This window comes from Struthio camelus, chromosome 8 (genome assembly GCF_040807025.1).
Source record: "Struthio camelus isolate bStrCam1 chromosome 8, bStrCam1.hap1, whole genome shotgun sequence".
Taxonomy (NCBI): Eukaryota; Metazoa; Chordata; class Aves; order Struthioniformes; family Struthionidae; genus Struthio; species Struthio camelus.
The window spans coordinates 24,488,793-24,511,012 of NC_090949.1; the positions used below are offsets into that span (position 1 = coordinate 24,488,793).

Sequence of the window (22,220 nt, forward strand, 5' to 3'; positions counted from 1 at the left end):
TTTTTAAATATACTTGAACCTTCTTATTACTCTAATGCTCATACTAAAAATCTGGTTATCTTGAAATCCTATGTTTGCTCTTTGCATATTTATTGGCTCTTTGCATATATTAGACTACATGCAATACAGTCTGTCTTGCCATTGTCTGTTGAAGTGCAGGTTTGATCCAGCCAGTATAGAACTAGCTCTATAGGGGTGAGGAGGACTGTGCTGTGTATCATCCTTGATTGTTCCTTCAAGGAGCATTGCACTGTAAGTACATCAGAATGACAAATTGATGAACTGCAACAGTATCTTTTTGTCAATGTTCCACATAATGAAACTGCCATACTTGTGTGAATATTATGTTGGAATACAGTGCTGATTATCTTAGGAAATCATAATTGCTTCTTAATTCAGAAACATAGGTGTGCCATATATACATATATATATATACACACATTATGTGAGCTTTATGGGTAAGTATTCTTGAAACGTTTAGCAACAGCTAAAGAAAATCATGTTTCTGTTTATCTGAGTAATAGTCTTTTTTTCATGAGTCCACCTGAGAGAGAGCTATATTATTCAGTGTATTTAAGTATGCATATCATAACATTGAAGTCTTTTGGAACCACTTGTCAGACAGGAGTTGTTTGTCTTCAGTTAGTTTGCAGATACGTAGTGATGGAGGTATGTTTTAAAATAATTTTATAACTGTTACTTGCTTTTTCTTATGGAATACCATTTTGTTTTGAGAATAAACTTTAGTGTGGCTGCACAGAGACTAAAAGTTAAGGTTGAAATTGAAGTAGTTTTATTCAGGTAATTAGCAATGTATGTATTGTGCTGTAGAAAGAAGGAATTATTTTTATCCCTTTTAAAATTAGGCATTATTCTGGTAGTTTAAAAAAAGGCTAGGATGGTATTTGCTATCTTTAGTGTAGGATATGAAGTTTAATAGTTCAGATATTTTGCATGATATTTTGTAGATAACCTTGTAGAATGGTGCATTTATTATGTACTAAACTGAGCAAAATTAAATTCACTGGATTCTTTATCATTCACAAAATGGAGGCTGTTGATTTTGATTCATTTAAGGTATAAAATCTTTATTAATTGCAAACAGTGCAATTATTTATACTTCACAGTGCCTTCCCAGACCTTCCACCTTAGGTTCTGCTGCAAAAAAGCAACAGGTAAGCACAACCTAAGGAAGTATATAAATTACTATATTTCAGTACATTAATGTTGTCCCTGTGAGATCTTTGTGGTTGTGTATTGAAAAGCAATCAGCTGCTTTCCCCAAATGCATTGTTACTTACGGTTCCATTTCAGTGGAAAGTCTTTTAAGTTTCTAAACAACTGTTTATATTTCTAGGTAAATATGTATCTTTTCTAGAAAAGATGAGTAGATTGCAGTAATTAAACTTAATCAGAATAAGTCATTTTTGTTACTTTTTCTCAAATAGCTAATTGTTGCAATTAAAGATCAAAACCGTTAAAAATATGCAGGAATTACTTTGGTTAGAAACGTCAACAGCCTTCACAAATGGTTTTTTTTATAATAGGGCACTACTCCCACTCAACTAGTAAGACCTAAGTATAAAGAATATAACTTGTGTTATCACTGAACTTGATAACTTGTCTTACAGTTATAGTGTGTTAGTGGAATCTTTAGATAATTTAGTTTGCTTATTCATACTTGCCATGGTAGGAAAATAGACTCTAGAATTTTGCAGATGAGTATGTTTTATTTGAAAAAGCATGTGCACCAGTTAAATGTTAACAGTACAGCAAATAATATTTTATCTATATAGCAGTCAGTGTTTCCTGTTTCTTGGTATTTTAACTGAATTGCTGTATGTTTTGCCAGTTTAAAATGTTTTATGTCTTAGATGGTCTGGTACAGTGTTTTTTTTTTTTAAGCTTAAAGTAAAGCAGCATCTATTCATTTTTTTTTGTTGATGATTCTGTTTCTAAAATGTGCTGCTCCTCTTTCAAAAGTCCTGCTTATCTGTACATGAAAGAAAAATATTCAAAAATACTGCCTTCATTTTCACACACAGTGCTGAAGATGCTGCAAGCACCAAATCATAGCTCATAGAATCAGGTCCTGAGATAGTTACTACCAATAAAGAGGAATCCTTTGAGTGTATGCCATTGGTGAGCCGATGAGCATGGACCATAGAAGGGCTCCATGTAGAAGGTAAAATTGGCAAAAACATAACAGATTTGAAATGTATCCCATACATAATGGTGTAGGGTATAATTTTTGTTTTGATCACTTTTCATTCTTTAAAGTACTATTTGTTTGACCATGAATGTTCCATAATCTGTTAAGTTTTTTAACTGTGATTTAATAATATAAACCATTTATTCTAATTTGTATTCTTCTAAACAGTCAAGCTAGATATATTGACTTTTTGAACTAAATTAATAGTTGTGCTTCAGTTTCTCAAGCCACTTCATATTTGATGATTTGTAGTTTAATATGTAATTCAGATTCATTTTTGACATAAGACGTTAGGTGTGTACCATTTGGAGTTTTGATGCCAGGAATTTAGTGTTGGGGTGAGTCATTTGTTCACTTCTTCTTACATGCTGCTTTTTCTACAACTGTTGTTCCTAAAATATCTTAACAGTCTTTTAATTGTAAATTTAGCCAGTGGGAGGAAATAGAGAAGAAAAAGCCAGCTTATTAGAATACTGCATCTTTATTAGATGAGATGAACTTGCCTTAGTATATAGCATTTGAGGTATACTGACTTTCAGCTTGCTCACTGCCGGGTTTACAGGCATGCTCTTTTGTACTAAGCGTAGTGTTTATTTTCTCAATTCTGTCCCCAAGCTCACAGTTCTTGGGAGAACAGAAAATACGTTACTGGAGTTATCCAGATCCAGTAAGATAACTGGACTTTCTTGGAAGTGTAATGAACTTGCCCAAAGGTGTCTTTAAATGTTTCCTGCTTTTTCTTCCCTAGAGTCCCACAAATTAAATAGAATGTGAAGAGTACTAAAACGTTAAAAAGGAGGCATAATGTTCAAAGTAGGAAAAGCATTTTCATACCACTTTCTGCAGCATATACTTTCAGACAGGACATGAAATAAAATACCAGGTGGATAATATTTTATCTAGCATGATCATATACCATGTATTTAAGTTGTTCAGGCAGACAGTATCATTATTCATTGCACAGTCTCTCTTGAAATATTTCATCTTTTTACTAGTGGTATTGGATGATAGAAACTGTTTCTCCCCTATTCCCTTCCAAAGTAGCTTTTAAGTTTTTCATTGCATGCTAAAAGCTTTTTATTTTGCTTTTTTCTGGACATGGTGGGAGGAAGGGTGGACTGGGCCTTTCAGAAAGCATACAGTTGACAGGATTCCCTCTTCCCTAGTAATAGCTCATAAATTCTTATGTATGCACAAATATTTCTCTTGCGTGCATGTGAAATGCATTTTCGTCCTGAGAAAAGTGTTCTCTGCAGAAACTACCCGTGTGTAAAAAGAAGATTGGCTTTAAAAGGCAACTGTGATGGGAACAGTGTCTTAGGGAGATGCAGCTTGGACTTGAGGTAAATTGAATGCTTTACAAAAATGTGGTTTTGAGCTTGCATTGATATTGTATGTAATATGGGTACGCGTTAACTGTATAATGTTTTTTGTATGGTTTTTCTCAATAAATGTAAACTGATGGATAATAATAGTAATGCTTTTGTCTCTTTTATGCTCTTACCCCTGCCTTCATTAGTTTGAAATTGCAGCTTCAGGAGAACTGAATATAGCAGCAACTAATATTTATGTGAAATGAACATCACCCACATGAAATGAAATAAAATATTTTTGTAATACTGCCATTAAGATAAATTTTCACTCTAAATATCATACAGCTTATCAGTTAGTTTTTCAGGATGTTTCAGAATCTGTAACTATTTTATTGAGGCAAACGATTTTTGTAAAGTAACTTTGTAGGCAGTGCAGTCAGCAGATTCATAGTAAAACCTCTCAAAATCATTTTTGAAGTGACTGCACATTTGCTGCAGCTTGCCCTGTCTTATGTTACTGCTCTAAACGTGTTCTTCAATTTAAAATTTTGATCGTCTTTTGTAAAAGAACTCTTAGAGAAGCCTAAGCTGAACCATTTAGATATTAGGCACAATGGCATTAGCACTGTTATCAAGATGTCTTAGAAAAATAGTATGCTAGCCTTAAGCAGACAATGTTTAGAGATGCTGCAATAAATCTATTGCAACAAGAGAGAATGAAGGTTGAAAAACTAGGCAATTCTGCGCAACGTTTTTATTTTAAAGTTTACTTCCTATGAAATTCGCTGATTGGCCCACGTTTTGTCACCAACTGCTCCTGTATCTTTTAGTGGAAAAAACAATTTTTATAAGCAAATGTTAATACCCTAGAGATTACTGCAAGCCTTACTGAGATTGTTTACTTTAAGATTAGCAACTGCATAGGTTGATCACAGCCTCATGATTTAAATGCAGGTCTGTATTAAAAAATAAATGCTATTTGAAACAAAACAATAAACATAAGCAGTTATGTAATCTTTTATTGTTTAGAAATAATACACTGGGTTTTTTTGAAATCACCAATAAGTATTTCCTCTTCAGTAAAATGGCTTAAATATAGAGTGTTCATGCAGAATATACCAGCTGTTTTACACTACTACACAAGTTTCTTGATTGTGTATTTAGATTTATACGATTACACAATAGTTGGTCTTCAAATGTGGTAGCACTATTGATAATTCGGCTTTTTCCTTTATTGATTTTTTTATTTTTCCTTTATTGATTTCTTCTTTTTAGCCTTTCATGCTAAAATTCATATGACCAAGGAACCTGGACACTTGCACAGTCTGAAGAGTATTTTATCGGATGAAGGAAATGACAAATCAGTGCATTTCCTCGCTTTCTTTAGTTGGCCCCATCAGAGAAAGAGAGATGATGCAGTAAGAAAGGTTTGAGAGGAAGAAAGATTCCAGCTAAAGTAGAACATTAGTAGTCATCAGCTAGAAAATAAGAGAGTTAAGAAAAGGTTAATCAGTTTTTTCATAATAGGAAAGATGCAGGAAGAGTACTTGAGAATTAAGTGAATTGAAATATTAACTCTTACTTTCAATGGTGAGAATACAGGTACTAGCAGATGTGCCTCTGTTGTTGACTGCTTTACACATATATTCCCCTTCATCTTCTGGGAAGGTTTCTGGCAAATAAAGGCAATAGGTTTCTCCTCTTTCAATATATTGATAGTCCTCAGAGTCCTGCAACATTTCTCCCTCAAACCACCAAGTGACTTCGGGTTTTGGTTCCCCAGTAATTTTAACAGTAAATCTCACTGGCTCGCCATCAACAACTGATGTGTTTTTTAGTGGCCTCTTGAACCAGGGAGCTCCAGATCGAGCTTGATCCTCCTCATCTTCACAAGTAGAGCCATTAATAATGCTTCCCTCTTCCTCTTCTTCCTCTTCCCTTTTCTGTTTTAAAATAATTTGATTTAGAACATTTCAAGTGGAAATAGCAACATAAATACTAGTGAAATGTATTTGATTTACAGAAAAGCTCTTGTGCCTCTGAGAAGAGAGGTGCTGCACCTAAGCTCACTGGATAACATAATGCATCAAATCTGGAAATGGAGCTGGCAGTAAATTCTGGAAAATGAATTTTAATGAGGCTGGAATCTAGGGAGAAGTACAGGCATGAATATATGTTTATATTTCCTTTTCATACTATTCAAAGGAGAAGATCCACTTCTTTGCAGTATTTCTCTCTCCTACTCTTCAAGAATACGTGCGCATACCAAAAGCAATTTCATATTATTGCAGCAATTCGCAGCAGCTGTTAAAGTGGTACAATGTGTCTTTGACACCTCCGGCATCATTGCTATCAGTGGTGTTCAGTTAGATGTTTAAGTACATATTTCACCAAGTTAACAGACACTTAGCTCTGAATAAAAGGCATTTTGTAATCTTTACCTTCTGTAATGCAGCATCAATTTCTTTTTGTTCAAACTGCATGCGTAGTAATTTTTGTTCTTCAATTCTTCTCTGTTCTTCCTCTTCTCTGGCTCTTGCCATTTGCTCAAAACGGGCCTTCATGTTTACTTTATGAGTAAAGGGAGCCTCAGATTTCTTGGCTGGTCTCACATCTACCTCATCATCCTTGCAAAGAAGAAAAATTTAAGTTTCAGAGCTTTACTCATTTATTACCTTTAAATTTAAATTTACATTAGAATAAAACTAGTTCAGTAGGACAGTAGTTCTTTAAAAACTCATGCTACTTCTGGCAGGACTGTTGTAAAAGACTAAGACGAATTGTCCAGCATGCACACTGTATACTTTTTTGTTTTGAGAAGGGATGCTTATTCTGTTAGGTTTCTCTCTTTTCTCTCTTTTGCAGTAAAAATCTTCTTGGACTTTTTTCACAGCTCTCACGCCTGTTTTTCTAATGCTAATTTTACAAAGCAGTTAGGAGTTAGTCTCCTTGTCCAAGAGGGGGGAAAAAAGCAGACCTAGGCTGTGAGCCTCCCTTTTCCTGTGCCAGGAAAAATTCTACTTTTTTGCTTGCCTTTTCTTAGAATCATGTTACTACTGAGGTATGGCACTTGGTTTTCCTTTCTTTTCATATTGCTGTGTGAGAACCTCGTGTCCTGGAAGTCCCTTTGTTGATTAGGTCATATACATTAGGTCTTCTACTTGAGATTCTTTGCCTATTTACCTGTACTCTTGAAAAGCAGGCCTTTCTAATGAAAGAACTATTTTTTTTATGGTTATTTTGTGGATGCTTTGTCTCTTAGTGGTTAATTAGACTCATGCTCCCTTTTTGGAGAAAACCAGTTTAATATGTCTAGAATTATTCACGGGTGCAGAGGAGAGGAAAAAAGACCAGGGCAAAAAAGGGCAAAATATTTGCAAAAAATATTTTCAAAAATGTTAGGTAGAAAAATTATTTTTTTAAAGACTTATGTGCACGTATAAGTTGAATTCTGTCTTATGGCAATGGTATGACTCTAAAATCAGTCTTCAGTGGCTTGCTCTTTATGCCACAACGTTGTAGCAGCTTCAACACCTACCCAGGTTGACTGCATAGAAGAAGCATAATTACAGTGTCAGTCATTAAATGAAAAGATCCAAAAGAAAAGATTGGCTTTGAGCTGATAAGAAGAGATGGAGTACTGTGAATGTGGCTAATAGCTCTTAATGAGGTTTGGATAAGTCTTATCAGTGTTATGACTTTTGCCACATGATCATTACACGAAAGCTCAAGTGTTCGTATTTTTGGTTAGAGGATAGTGTTGATTTATTGGTTAAATGGATAACTCCATCCCTTGTTTCCTACTATGAAAAAATACAGAGGCTCCTATCAGAAGTGTAGATAACTAGGCATACTTCCCTGCTGTACCCTGAGAAACCAGCAGACTCTCTCTCTCTCTCTCTCTCTCTCTCTCTCTCTCTCTCTCTCTCTCTCTGACCTTAAAAAGGGCAAGGGCTTGATCTCTAAATTGTAGTGCTGGTTGTTTTTAATTCATACAGTGGGGAATGAATAAGAGTTCAGAAGGACAAGCAATTTATGTGCCTGTTAATAGCACACAGACTCACAACGTGAATGCTTCAATCTGTTGGACTGGCAGGTTTAAGTTGTTAGGATGCTGAACTGAGGACTTAAAGCAGAAAACAGCTGACTGATTAAACTGATGGTTATATCCCTGAGGGACACTGGGGCAAGACTTTCTCGCACGTTCAAAGAGGGAACTGGAAAGGAAGGAGAGAATCATTTTGGAAACACAACAAACATTGGTAAAAGAAACGTTGTTCACTCCTGGGTCATCAGTCTCCTAGCTCAATTTAATCTTGCAGCTCAGTGCAGGTTGAGAATGAAGATCTTTGTGATTACAAGCCTCTGTTGAATGTCATCATTATGTATACAGAATACAACTTACCTCTTGAAATTTTTCTGCTTCCCTTTCTCTTATTTCTTCATCCATTGCTCTTCTCTTAGCTCGCTCTTCTTCAATCTTTTTCTGTATTTCTTCTTGAGACAGTTGTCCTATTTTTTCAAACTTGCTTTTTAAGTTCTTTGCCTGAATAGAACCACTTCTTTTTAACTTCATTAATTCTTCATATTCTTTACTTAGTTCAAAAGTTTCGGACTCTTCTTCTAGCTGTTCAGAGATTACAAAATGTGAAGATCAAAAATGTCCAAGTTATTTCTACTACCTGTTCTCACCACAAATAGGCGTAGCTTAATGTTCTTTAATACTCTTGGCTTGAAGGTGTTCTAAAGGTGTTCTAAATCACAGGTATCTTTTCCCTCTAATTTCCTTTTTTCTTAAATCTTATAATTTCCTTATCACCTCTAAACTAGATACAGACTTCAGAATATTTTGCTTCAGTAAAAGCTCTTCTCTGGTGTTGCTTGAATGAACCCTTTATTCAAGGATTGCTCTGTCAATGAACCATTTCGGGCTCAGAAAACCAGACACCTAGCAACACGACACTCTTAAAGTTCTCCTAGATCCATAATTCACCTCTCTGACTTAACTGCAATATGCTATGAAATAGTCTTTTAAGATACAGCCACTCTGTTAAACACAAACTTAGTTATTACTGTGTATGTATATATATATATTTTTAATGCAGTAAGGGGCAAAAGAGATAGCAGGATGTTATAGCAGGGAAACTGAAGTGACAGTTCTGGATCCTGTAGTTGAACTGTGTCTGATGCTGTAATTGTTATTTACTCCCCTCCCTCCTTCCCTTTATTACCTCTGACTGACAGTAAAGATGTATACACATTTAGTTGGATGTCCCTCTCTTTCCCTTCTTCCCTAGGATGAAATCCAAAATCTACTTGAAGATTTTTGGAGCCCTTATTACTCACTCTAGCCTCTCTAAAAAGAAAAATAATAATAATAATAAAATGCATTCTTGATTAACATTCAAAAGTGAAAAATATTCTTAGACTTGCCACCCACAACCAAATCAAATTCAACTGTGAAGTTCATGAATGTGATGTTTTAGCCATTTGGTATGCAGAGCAAATTGTGTGAGAGCCTTAAAATCCACTGTGACAGTCAGTCTTCAAGCCCCTGATACAGTGACTGGTGACTTGGGGCACTGTAATTTCTTCCTAATTATTTAACACTACATTTCCCTGAAAAAAAGATATTCTTTAATTAATAAAGTGAGAATATTGCTTTTGATTGGGGGTGAACTAGATGTTTGTGTTCTTAAAATACTGTAAATCATTTTTAATAGTACAGTAGAATATGCAGAATTCACAATAAAATAAGGGAAAAATACAAATCTGAAATTTTGTGTTTTCACTTCAAGGGTAGTAAGGGCTAAGAGTATATTTTCCTAGTGGATTAGTGATTAGGAATGGTATGTTTTTAAAAGTTTTTTTTTTTTTCTGTTTTCCATTTTTTTCAAGTAAGAATGAAAGTATTGATTTAAAATTCCTTAAACAAGGAATTTTCCATTACAATCTTAAACTTTGAGCCATTACATTTTTATTCAGAGGATGCTTAACATTTTTGTTGTACAGACCTCTCCCATTTCCTCTCTCAGCTGTTGAAACTCTTGCTTTTCCATTTCCAACTTTTGCCTACGTTCTTCTTCTGTGCGTCTCTTCTCTTCTTCCATTTTTTGTCTCAGTAACTCCTCAAAATTAATTTCCAGTTTACCAGGTATGAGAGATTCTTGAGAAACGGTTTTAAACATTTCTGGTGATTCATCATCCAGCACCTGCTGGAAATTCAGATAATTAATGATGCAGCCTGAAGATGCTTGTGATGAAATCACGGCATTCCTCAGACACTTCTAGTATGTAAAGCTAAGCAAACATTTGGCCGCTTCTGACACAGTGAAATAAGATATGGTTTGACAGTGTTACTTTCTCTAACACTTTGCAAAGGGGGAGTCGGGGAGAGGGCTGTCTTTCATTTTAGCCCTTTATTACAATACTAAACTTAAAAAAAAAAAAAAAAAAAAAGTTCATACAGATGCTGTCCTCTCTGCAAGATGAGAGGGATGGCCTCTAAATGTAGCTTTGGTACCTGAAGCAATCCACTCCTGTTTACTTCACAGACTATCATTAGATAAAGTGCTTGTGTTTAAACATGTCATTTCTCTTAACACTGCAGGCCAAACATCTGTAATTTTCTTTTCTAAGCAACCTGCATTACGTTCCTATTTTTTAACTCTGACATGTTAGTATTCCCAGTAAGCATAGCAGAACAGAATTTAGGCTACAGGAATGCGTACACAATGTAGGATACAAGAAACTTTTCTTATGCACCAAGTGAATATACCAAATTATGTTGTCAGTTTATTGTTTGGTACAACCTAGCAGCAAAGTTTTCCTTCTTTCCCTGTCCTTTTCTCAGGCTACAGAGCAGGGCTGGACTTTGGTGGGTACTGTGTATGAGCAGTTTGCTTCTTTTGTAGTTCAGTTCATAGGAAAATATTATGGCCGAGGAAAGGCCCTCGTAATCATTTTCAAGGGCAGAAACTGTCAGAACAAATACCTCACCAGACTGATTTTGTTGGAGTGAAGCATCGCTGAGACATTAGGTGGTATGTTATAAAAATGGCCAGGTAGCCACTGTCTGTCTTTGAGTTACGCAGGTTTTTAAAGTAATTTCTTGATTAAAAAAAAAAAAAATCTGTCTTAAATATGTGTTTGTGCATGTAACTGTGTAAACACCTTTTATCCTATTAACAGAGACTGTCAACAAATCTGCAGGGAAGTCTGTAGATAAAAGAATGTGAGAGGAGGTCAGATAGCTATTTAGAACTGAGTGATCATACCGTTTTGGGCACTATTAAATCAGTATACTTCTGAAAAGCCTTGTGACAAACATTACAGTGTCAAATTTGCCTTAAATTTCCCAATAGTAGTTATCAGCGAAATCCTGGAAAGGATTAAACGAGCAAGACTTTCATTTGAGAAAATTACTTGGCTAGATTTATAAAGAAAGAGAAAATACACAAGCATATTTTTAAAAACATTCTCTTGCACTTGCTTTTCAGTTTCCCATGTATTGTTGCTTACTGCCTGTGTAACTTCCACTTCTCACTGCTGTTCACGCCATCTTAGTTTCTGCTGCTGTCTTGTGCTGCTGACTTTGCCCCATGCTGTTTTTTTTTAATCATAGCACTTTCTACAGTTTTTTTGGCCCAACCTCTCTCCTACTGTTAGTCACCACACATTTCCTACGCATTTTTCCTACGAGTAGTTAAGCTTACAGCTGGAGTTCAGGCCCACAATTCCTTCCATTCTTCATTTGTTTTACATAATACAAAGATATTTGTCGAAACTGTCAGGAAGTGGAGTCAAAAATAAAGCAGTAAAATATTTCCTTTAATAAGAATAGGATATGCATAGCTTCACATTTTTCCGAGGCTAACTGTAGCAAAAGCAGTGAAGAAACATGAAAATCTTTTGCTGATAATGCATTAGTTGATATGCTTATCTCTTCAGAAAAATGTAGAACCTAAGTGAATAGCAGAAGCAGTAATTCATAATTTACTAATGCCCCTATTTGTAAACAAACAAAAAAAAGCTATGCATGAGTAATCACTCTTCTATCTGCCTTATATTTTTTGAATCAGTATTAGTAAGCTATGAAAAGGCAGTAAGCCAACCTATTCCTCGTTAAAAGCACAGGGAGAAAAAAAAAAAAAAAATCAGCAGAACTGTGTGATGCATAACCCTTGTGGTTAGTTCAGTAAATATTCTAGCTGTGTTTTGTGAAGGAAGACTATGTTATTTGGTTTTTTCTTTTTCCTGCAGTCTGGTTAAGAGATGGCAATAAGAAACAGTCCTGTAATAGTCATTTTTTGGTAGCACAGTGAATCAATTTTCAGTGGGCAAACAGTGATTGATACAAGGTAGAAAGGATTTTTGTTCACACTAAGGTTTCTTCATGCAGTCTCTTCAACAGAGAGACCGGTGGTGATGCAAGCTGAATGCTTTAGTCTGAAAGGGATTGAGTTGGTGGGAAGCGTGGAAGTATGTATCTTGCAGAAGAAACTATGAAGTAGGGAGATCCTTTCAAAAGGAAGTGAAAGTGGCTTTTGTGTTTCTAGCAGTGGTATCGCTTTTGTGTATAAAGTTTCAAAATTGAATTCAATAAGCAAATGATTCTAAAAACTACTTATTTTAAATGCTTAAATAAGAATAGATTGTGAGGTTTACGTGTGAGCTTTTAGTGCTTCTGGAAGAGATGACTGTCCTCTTAAAACCCTCAAAAGTGCATCTGTGCACATCTGTTTCAGCGTGTAGATGTGATGAATAGGAGGGAAAGGATGGGATTGTCTTTGTTATACGCAATAGATAATTAGCATCCTGAACATGAACTCTGCACTAGCAGGCCAATTTTCAAATGAATATGCTGAAAATACACTTTTCCGTTAACTTTTTGGACTACTGAAAATCTTCACTGTTGTTAATAGTGCAGCAGCAGACTCTGTGCTGCATCTAAAGGATTAAACTCCGTTTAATCCATGAGAAATTTTTCTTGTAAGAAATGTTCCTTTTTTGGACACTTAGCCTCATGCTAAACTGAGGGAAAAAGAGATTCTCAAGAAGGCAGCACAAAGCAGAAGACAGCATGTACTTTCTTTGCTCTCCTTGAATTGTCTGTTAACAGACTTCCTAAAGATTGTAATGGCAGATGTTTGGTGGTATTGATTTGTTTTTTCTAGAGGTTTAAGCTTTTGATTTATTTTCCCTCTTTTGGAGGTGTGGACAGATCACAGACCTTATCTCACATTGTTGCTTATTGGTACAATATCAAGTATAAGTTTGCCTAGTAGTTTGTCTGGGCAGACTTTCAGAGTAGAGGTCTTGTCTTTGGCCTAATTTTCAGTCAGCGGGAGCACTGTTAGCTGTGTAAATCTTCCATACAAAGCTATAATCTGCTTCACAACCATTACTTTTAATTCTGAAGAAAATAACGATATTAGACATGCTGTTGGTCTTTCTGAATAAAACCACAGGGGGAAGTGTAGAAAGAGACCACCAGGTGAGCAGGTTATTCTGCAGCTCTGTATGGTATGTCTTGCACTTGATTTTGAAACTAACAATTTTGAGTTTAACTGGTATTTCTGTAATCTAATACCAAGTTTCCTAATATCCACAAATAAGAGACTAGCTATTACCCAAAAGCCTGCTAAAACTTGAAGCTGCTGGAATAAGCATGAAAAATACAATAAGAATATACAAAAAATATACAATAAAAATGCAATTAAAAATCAAGTTTAAATTTTAGAAGTTACTGAATAATCACAGGGGTCTGTATTTGTCTAAGTAATTTCCAGACTGAAGAACCTGTTAAGAACTGTCCTAACTGTAAATTCAGTGTAAGTTGCCGCCTTTTGATGTTTCCCTGAACAAGCAAGGAAATATAAAAAAATCAAAATCAGCCTTCTCAGTTTTTTGCTTCCTAATAGGCCACAGATGACAATAGAATTTGTACTTGCAATCAGAACTTTTTCAATATGGTGTTAATTATGCTTCAGCTAGTAATTCCCAATTGGTGGACACACTTAAAGGTAGGGAAATTAATGTGGAGAAGTAAAAATGGAGCTAAAGAAAGATAAGCCATTAAACAAAATCAAACAAAAAAAAACTTCCTTGGGAAGGCATTTTGTTTTCCGAGTTTGTTTCATCTAGCGTAACACTATTAATTGGAAACAATATCTATTTTTGATTACATTATTTGGTATCCTCTCTAGTGTTGCTGTGAGGAGGGGGTGTTCTGTAGTGGGTTTTGGTAAACTAACTTGATTCAATCCCCATACCTGTTAATAAGTTTAATTAACGGAGGAATTAAAACACATATGTCCAACTGCATCTTTTCCCAGAGCTTTTTTTCCTAGTTCAGTGTGGAGACTCAAGTAAAATACTAAAACATATACTAAGCAAAATGCCATACCATATTCTTTCTTGCTTCAGCAAATGCCCTTTTCTCTTCTTCTATGCGTCGTCTTGCTTCTTCTTCTGCTTTCCTTTTTTCCTCTTCTCTCCTCTGTCTTTCTATCTGCTCAAAACTGAGTTTGAGTTTACTAGGACGGAATTCCTTCATAGAATTTTCAGATTCATCATCAGCACCTTCATTTATCTTTAGAGAAGGGAGAGAAAAAAAAATGGAAAAGCCCCATCCAAATACAAAAATATTCTCTGTACTAAATAATACTCTGTGAACTCCATTCTGATCTTCTATAAATGCTTTTTCTTCTGGGAGGAAATATATCAATAGCTTGCTTCCTATAAGAAACCTTTTTGTCTTGGGTTTTATCCAGAGGGAGAGGGAGAAGCAACTCCCTTGAGAAATATTGTTCAGAATTCAATACATAACTTCTGTAGTTCTTGGTTGAAGGCATGGTTCAAAGAAAAAACAAGTTATCAGGAAAAGGCTAAACAATTACCTATTTTATGGTTTCAGGGTTGTTGGGTCATTGACTGTGAACAACAATCAGTCTCTTCACTTTCGTGATATCACTTTCATAGACCTTTATCCTGGAGTGTTTTTATTTGCATATAAATTGTTTTCCCTGGTGCACTTACTTATGAATTGAAAAAATGCTGTAGAGTTTTACAGAAAAGCTAAATTGATTAACAGTTTGTTATTAGTCCAAACTGACATTTTTGCTTCTTTTCTTCTTAGACATTTAATCATCAGTGAAGAAAGAACTGAGATATGCCAATCTCTTCACTGTGGCTTGTCTCCAGTGGACACTATCTGCTAAGAGAAGCCTGTGATTTGCAAACTGCAATCAAGAATAAAAGAAAGAACCATCCTTAGAAAACATCTTGGAATATTTTATTTGCTAATGGAGGAAATTAACTGTGAACTGCTGAGGTACTGATATTCCAGATTTCTGCATACTGCAAGCAGCCATGGGATTGGTATGTTGGGCAGACTAGTAAAGGGAATTACAGAAATTATATATTTGGAATTCCTAGGGGGAAAAAGAAGGCATTAGAAGAATTGAACTGCTGAACTGTTCCTTTAAGAAAACTTTTAACTTCAAACCGTGACAACCACTGATATCAGCTAAAACTGCATGATATAGAAACACTGGGGAAGGGGGTCTTGTTTTTGTTTTTTATATACAGAATTCATAAATTCAGCTTTCACTCTTCTATGTTACTTGGTAAATAAATACATGTACATGAAGGTGGGAGATGGGAACAAAACTTCAATTAGAATTCTAAAGTTCTTTCTCCTTCCTTTTCTTCCCTCTTCTCCTTCACTAGTACCCTTTCTTCTTCCCCTTCCCTTCTCCCACCTACCCCAAAAAGAAAAAGAAAAAATGGATTATTGACATAATGTCAAGGTTATTGTTTGGAAAAGGTTAAGTAGTTTACTTATAAATAAATAATAATGGAAAAAAAATTTGGCACCTACCTAAAACTAGAACCCTCCCAATTTGGATCAATTGAGAATCTCAGTGTTTCAGCTTTCTGGGGGTTCTGTTTTTTGGGGGGAGGGGATGTTATTTGTAGATTTCTGTTTCTGTTTTTTAGAATACTACATTTTTGTTAAGGCTACTGTAATATACAGTTATCTTGAGTGTGATCTTGAGCCGTTTGTCCAGGAATGTTCACTCATAATTAAACTACTCTTTTTAAGTTTAACAAATTTCAAGAAATAAAATCTTTAAAGATTTCATGAGACATGAAAATCCAGAACTCTCTAATCTTTCTTGTATGTGAATGAACAAAGTCATAATGATTAGGACTGTACAGGGAAAAGACATATTTAAATATAGAACTTCCAAAGAATGTTTTTGGAAATAGTTTAGTTCTGTTTTTCCTGATTTCAACATAGTCTATCTGGTGCATCTTATGCTAATATTAATGCTAAGCATATGATTCATTTAGTACGATCAAAGAACACACTATAGAGAGGTACATTTATAGTTGATCTAAAATAAGTCTGGCTTCTGATAAAGAACATATGGAAGCAGTTTTGCATGTAATACAAAACAGGATGAGTTCCGTTTCTGATAATTACTAATCTAGTAATTGCTACTACATTAGTTATTTATATTACTACATACAAAAGTGCTGACATGTTTGTCTTCCCTATTTCTGTAAGAGGAGAGTTGTAATTGATGTATTTATGTATCATATTTATAAGATAAATAATGGGAACAAGAAATAGCGTTCTGTTACTACAGAACGTTTTCACTGAAAACAAGTTACCGAAACATCTGAAGTACTATTTAAGAGCAAAACGGACAACTAATTTTCTTCTGCAGAACCTGTACTTCAAGGTACTACAAAGCATATATATCAAAACTGGTAAGCTTGCTGGCAAATTTAAAAATATAAGTTTCCTAGTTTTACTAAAGATGGTCTAAAGAATTACGCCAGTATGGTTATTGAATTGGAACCAAGGCCAAAAACATGTATTTTAAAATGGGTGATGACACAATTTTCAAACTCCTTGACAAATTGAAATAAGAATTAAGAATAATCAGATACAGGAAAGAATGCGAAGGTGTAACCTATGTTTTGTTCATTTTGTTACAGAATTTCACAACTACTTACCATTTGCTGTCTAGCTTCCTCAAAGGCACGTTTTTCCTCTTCTAAACGCTGTCTTGCTTCTTCCTCTGCTTGCCGCCTTTGATTTTCCTGCCTTTGTCTTTCAAGTTCTTCAAATGTTACTTTCAGCTTACCAGGAGACAGAGGCTCTTGTGTTTCATTATCTTTGTTTTCATCCTGTGTAAGAAAAATGAAACAGTTTTACTTAAAATAATAGATCCTTATTTCCTAGAAATTTTTAGATGAGTGGTTTACCATGACAAGTGAAAGGCACTTGGCTTCTTTAAGGGATTGTTTTTGTTTCTCATATTTTAGCTTCTTTTCTTCATCTTCTCTCTGTGTTTGTTCTGCTCTTTCTTTTCTTGTGTTCTCAAAGTTTACTTTCATTTTTCCAAGTGTTTTGGTGGGTTTTACAGGCACTACTGTAACCAGCAGTGAATCATCCCCTTCCTGTCCAAAAAGATTATATATAATTTATGATATTTTGATAATGCTTGACTTCTAGATAGACTCATTTCTAATAAAAGTGCCATTTTTACCTGTGTGCACCAAAGCTTCCAACAGAATTATTTGTATTGAGTATTAATGACAAGAATAAAACTCATCTGCCTGTGACAGTCACTAGTTTTCTTGTAATATCTGAAGAACGTCAAGAATGAGTTACATTTTAAACGTGACTGCCAGCAAACTCCTTAATTTCTTTACATATTTTCATTAAATGCTATTTATAAATATTGGTGGTTTGGAGAAGAGGTGAAAATTTGAATACCTAACAAATGTAGCTATTCTCCACTTCCAGTCTTACGTTTATTATGTAAAGGATACACTGTGGTTGGGATAAGCTTGTAATTCTAGATACAAATATGTAATTTGTCAAACTAACTTGTTTTTGAAGCATTTTGCCGCTTCAAAACTATTTTCACAACTTATTTGCCATAATATATTTCACCCAAGTTTTTCACAAAATGCCATGACGAAGAAGGATACTGTCAAATAACTTAACATTAATGTTATTTTTTTTCTCAAAACTGTAGTAGAAGCACACTTGTCTAGTGGAAGACGATAGGACCTTTGGGCCTAGCTTTATTGAAATAAAATATTTATTTGCAAGACTTAAAATCCAAACCCATATGTTAAATTCATTTAAAAAGAAGGAAAGGAATTGACTCAGCAGTTGACTAAGGTGTTCAAACCTCTGTATATTGACAGAATCCTCTTTTAATTTCAAGCTTAAGGCAAAGAGCTTTCAAATAATACTTTTCAAAGCTAGAAAATTTAGAGAGTCATTGCCAGTAGGCCTCAAATCATTCTGGTGGCTCTGAATATTTAAGTTTTAGATGTCTAACTCTCCTGACCACATGTTATTCACACTTTAGACTCTATTTCATACTTACTTAAATACACTGACCTCCTTCTGTATGCTTTAAAAATTTCTTAGCTCCTTGGTTGAATTTTAATTAAAAATTTGTGTGCCCTTTTTTTTCCCAGCCCATGCTAACATAATAAAACAAAGTGAATAAAAAGTAGGTGAATGTTTCTTTAAAAAAATCTGATTACCTCTGCTCCTGATTCAGTTCCCGTATTGTTTAAGTCATCAATCTATTAAATGAGAATTTCATATGATTACATTACTTTGGCTCTTTGCCTTAGATCTGCAAACATAAAACTGGAAATTCTTTTTATATCAGTGATATGTATGTAGCACTTACATTCACAAGAGATTTTAATGATGGAACCTTTGCATTATGTTGCAACGCTTCAGATAGATAGATTAGCTAATGGGAGGACAGCAGGGGGACATGACACCAACATATCATACTGGAAGGCACACTTAGCACTTTGGCAATAAACGGAGGAAAGTACCTTAGATGTCTGTAACTCCTGTGAACGTTCCATAATTGTGTAAAAAGTTAAAGCAAACTCATTATTTCTGATCCAAGTGATATTGTCTGTCTTTGACTCAACTCCCTGCAAAAAGCCTATTCCTATGTTTTTTCACTGTATTATAGCTACATTCTAGAACTAACATACTTTGTAAAATTCTACGTTAGGTACTTCTGCCTTTCAAAGTACATTAAATTTAACCAGATACATTTCCTGTTAAAAGTACAGTTTTAACCATTTAAAAGTCTTAGTAGAAAATATTGTTCAAGTCCTTGTTGAAAACTGACTCCTCTTAAAACAAAAACAAACCTAGATTAACCCAGATTACTATCTCTTGTAAAATCTGCTTATGGTTCTGGTCTGTCATTAGATGTTTACTCTCACTGCAGTATTTGCAACACTGAAGAAAATTACACAAGGAACTAAATATGTTACCCAAATACAGAATTCTGCAAAGACAACTTGCTTCATTGGTATCAGCAAAAGTGGGAGCCTGTTCACATACGTATGTAACAACTCATGAAGTGATAAAAGAATAAAACATGATCTGAATCATCGTGATTTTAACTGAATTAGCATCTTCTCCTTTCTATGTACTTATGCCTTTTTCCCATTTCTATTTACTTGCCTCAATGTATCTATTAGTGAACTGTGTTCACTAATTTAAAAGCAAGAATTGCCTAAAATAAGAGTGGGTACAATATAAAAAACATTTTCAAATTAGCTTATTGAATTCTATAAACTCTTCTATGCATATGACATCGTACCCTATTCACATTCCTACCAGGTTTATGCTTGCCTGGTTTCATCTATAATTCAAGCTCTGTGTTTTAAAACACTGCTACCCTAAATATTATTCAGACAATCTTTGTCTTTATTTTCTTCCCTGCTTCCAACCTATCCAGCATATTGCTTGTATACCGCTACCGTCAGAAACCTGAGACCAAATCTTTGGAACTGCTGATCAATATGAAACTTTGTACTTGTGTTTTATTGTTTATAATTATGTCCTTACTATTTTGATCAGATAAACATACCTCCTGTGCTTTTTTTGCTAATTCTCTTTGAATTTTCCTTTTCTCAATCATATCCTGTTCAATTCTGCGCTTTCTTTCCTCTTCCATTCTTTTTCTTTCTTCTTCTTGCCTTTGCTTCTCCATTTCTGCAAATTTGCCTTTAACAGTTCCTGTGAATATGAAATGCACAATTCAATAGTTATTAGATCTAATACTTAACACTAATGAATTGTGTGGCTCTTAAAAGTTTTGCCTCTCTTACCTATCAGCTTTGGAACATAACCTTTTTCTACTTTAGAGGATTTTGCATCATCTTCTTCATCAGATGCAAGCAGTTCTTTCATCTAGTTGATTAAATACAGAAAGTAAGCTGTCATTACACCTTAGATAAAATTCCACTGTTATTGTCTTAAAATAATTTGAAAATATTGTCACATATCACATTGAATATTAACATCACACAAAATATTTGCAAAGAAAATAACCTCCTGCTTTCTCCTGTTCCATTCTCTCTCTCTAACATATTGTTCTTTTCTTCTTTGCTTTTCATCTCTAGATCGCCTTTGATTTCTTTCTTCCCTTGCTTTCTGCATAGCTTCAAATTTATCCTTTACATCACCCTTGTGAAGCTTGGGCACATAGGATTTTTGGACGGGTTTAGATGAAGAAAGCAGAATCTCGGTGAAGATAAAGAAGAAATGAAGATAAGAAAAAGAAAGTTGAAACAGAAGGACAGAAATTGGTTTTATAGACTGGATTAGAAAGAATGTAAGAACATAAAACAGACGCGCATTTGGGATTATGAGCTTTGTGCCACTAGCCATCATCCATTAAATGTCTCTTACAAGTGTTTGTAATTGCTCTCCGTCTTTTTTGCAAGCGTCACTGGTAAATTAGTACATTACTCTCATTATTTTAAAATTAGTACATACCTCAGTCTTCTGTGCAATGTCATTCATGGTTGCTGTACTGTGTGATCTTCACGTGGTATATTTAAGATTGCTTTCAGTATCTACCTGTAAGAAACAGTTGCAGTTACATTGTCTTCTTAACTGATGCTCTAACTGTCTCCCTGCAATAAGTTTGGATAGGCTGAAGTGAGCATATCACAATTTCATTTGATCTTTTGAGGCTTTTGTGAAGACATGAAAACAGGGTCTAAATATGGAGCAAGCATTAAAAGAACAAGCTTACAATTCACTATTCATGCTGCTCTATTATAGTCCTAGATATTAGGTTTTAATTTCCATAAAAAAAAAAAAAAAGTATATATCAGAACTTGGTGCCAAGCTCCAGCTGACCTGGCTGGAGCGCTCAATACCCCCTGCTAGCAGAAAGGAACGTGCTGTACATGTCAGCCGCTCTGCTTCAGTCTGGTGTATGAGCCGGTGAGCTCACGGTGCACCAAGTTTGCAGAGTGCTCAGCCCCAGGCCAAAGCTCCCCAAGTGCCTGGAGCATGAGTCAGAGCCTTTTTATCACTGACCGGAGGAAGGATGGCCCCGTGATAAGGGGGCACCTACCACCATTTCAGAGATGCAACCGGAATTCCTGCCCCTGTGAATTCTCTTGCTTGCTTCTAAGCCAGGCTGGCTACTCTCTCTGGCCTTCACCCAGTAAGTGAATACAAAATAATGCTTTCCTTTCTCCTAGTGTTATTCTCGTAGTGCTAAAAAACTATGAAGTGCTCAAATATGAGTTAGGTGAGCCATATATAAACATTTTCTCTAAGGTGGATGTTATCTAATCGTGTGCTAGAACTTGCACTGCATTTTTCAAGAGAACAGCATTTTCGATTTTGAATTTCACTGTTCCCATTAAACTAATCAAAAAGCACTTTAAAAGCTGGGAGCTAAGCCCTTTTTTTAAAATCCGGTCTATCAGAGTTTCTGGGAAGGGGAAATCTCCCCATTAATTTTCACTCTGGTAAAGAAGCAGTGCCATTTCTTCCTACTACTGACTAGGTGTGCAAGAGAGTAACGTTAAACCCAAGGTTTCACCTCTTGAATTGTTTTGTGAGGCTGTGGTAGACAAAGAAGCTATTAAAGCGCTCTACCTACTAATGTAAACTATAGTCCTCTGTGAGTAATAAGGAGGAACAAAAAAAAGTGAATTTAGGCAAAGAAGGATGACAGATAGTGTGAGGGACAGTATTTTTTTCCTGTGGAAGGAAGATAATGAAGATAGATAGATGCAGTGGGAACTCTGAAGAGGAAAGAGCAGGGATGGGAAGAGATGACAGGACAGCTGCATACCCTCTGCAGGCTGAAGCTCGCTACGTAAGAAAGAGCACAGACAGATCACCTGTAGAAGGACAGACAGGCAGAGGCCAAGCAAGTGCAAGAAGACATCCATGCCTGATCTTTTGTAAGTAAGTGACCTATGAAGACATGTAGCTATATTGGAATCTTTGGATTCCAAGCAAAGGGAACAGTCTTTGATTTTTCAATACATTTTAAGGCAAGATTGTTTTATACATGACTCCAGTATCATTGCTGTCTCTACTATAGCAATGCGCAGAGTCCCAGGCAAGACTAGAAACTCAGTGTGCTAAAAATAGTGCAAACAAACAGACTCAAAGTAAAAAGGCTAGAAACATAGTTTACTACTAGAAGGGACTTCTCACCTGTGGTTTAGAGAAACTAAGGTTAGGACATGTATATTTCATAATATGGAAAGTTAAGTTCTTTCTTTGTAATATATTTGCAGTCTGTTCCTGAATCCCATTTTTGTTTTTTCTTTCGGCGCTAAAATTCTTCTCTCTTGCC

General features: G+C 35.2%; 1 protein-coding gene and 1 long non-coding RNA gene across 18 annotated transcripts in view; one reads left to right on the forward strand and one right to left on the reverse strand.

Moving 5' to 3' along the window:
- The first annotated feature begins 112 nt into the window (after positions 1 to 112).
- Positions 113 to 15,686, forward strand: LOC138068041 (uncharacterized). 2 transcript variants are annotated; one of them, XR_011142583.1, is made up of 5 exons: positions 113 to 252; positions 1,128 to 1,175; positions 2,046 to 2,185; positions 3,469 to 3,555; positions 14,666 to 15,686. It is a non-coding gene; the product is annotated as an uncharacterized lncRNA (long non-coding RNA). The 2 variants fall into 2 exon arrangements; XR_011142582.1 differs by lacking the exon at positions 113 to 252 and having other exon boundaries at positions 753 to 1,175.
- NEXN (nexilin F-actin binding protein) overlaps positions 4,888 to 22,220 on the reverse strand; it is a 27,674-nt gene continuing 10,341 nt past the window's right edge. For 3 of the 16 annotated variants that reach the window (XM_068952746.1, XM_068952745.1, XM_068952747.1), the window contains exons 2-13: positions 20,387 to 20,470; positions 19,717 to 19,798; positions 19,476 to 19,624; positions 18,112 to 18,153; positions 16,810 to 17,004; positions 16,558 to 16,731; positions 13,934 to 14,119; positions 9,540 to 9,740; positions 7,931 to 8,152; positions 5,967 to 6,152; positions 5,108 to 5,468; positions 4,888 to 5,003 (exon numbers count right to left, since the gene is read on the reverse strand). In XM_068952746.1, coding sequence (XP_068808847.1) covers positions 4,990 to 5,003; positions 5,108 to 5,468; positions 5,967 to 6,152; positions 7,931 to 8,152; positions 9,540 to 9,740; positions 13,934 to 14,119; positions 16,558 to 16,731; positions 16,810 to 17,004; positions 18,112 to 18,153; positions 19,476 to 19,624; positions 19,717 to 19,798; positions 20,387 to 20,413 — 1,839 coding nt within the window. In that variant the 5' untranslated portion in view covers positions 20,414 to 20,470 and the 3' untranslated portion in view covers positions 4,888 to 4,989. The other 13 variants (XM_068952742.1, XM_068952739.1, XM_068952748.1 and 10 more) reach the window with 13 other exon arrangements.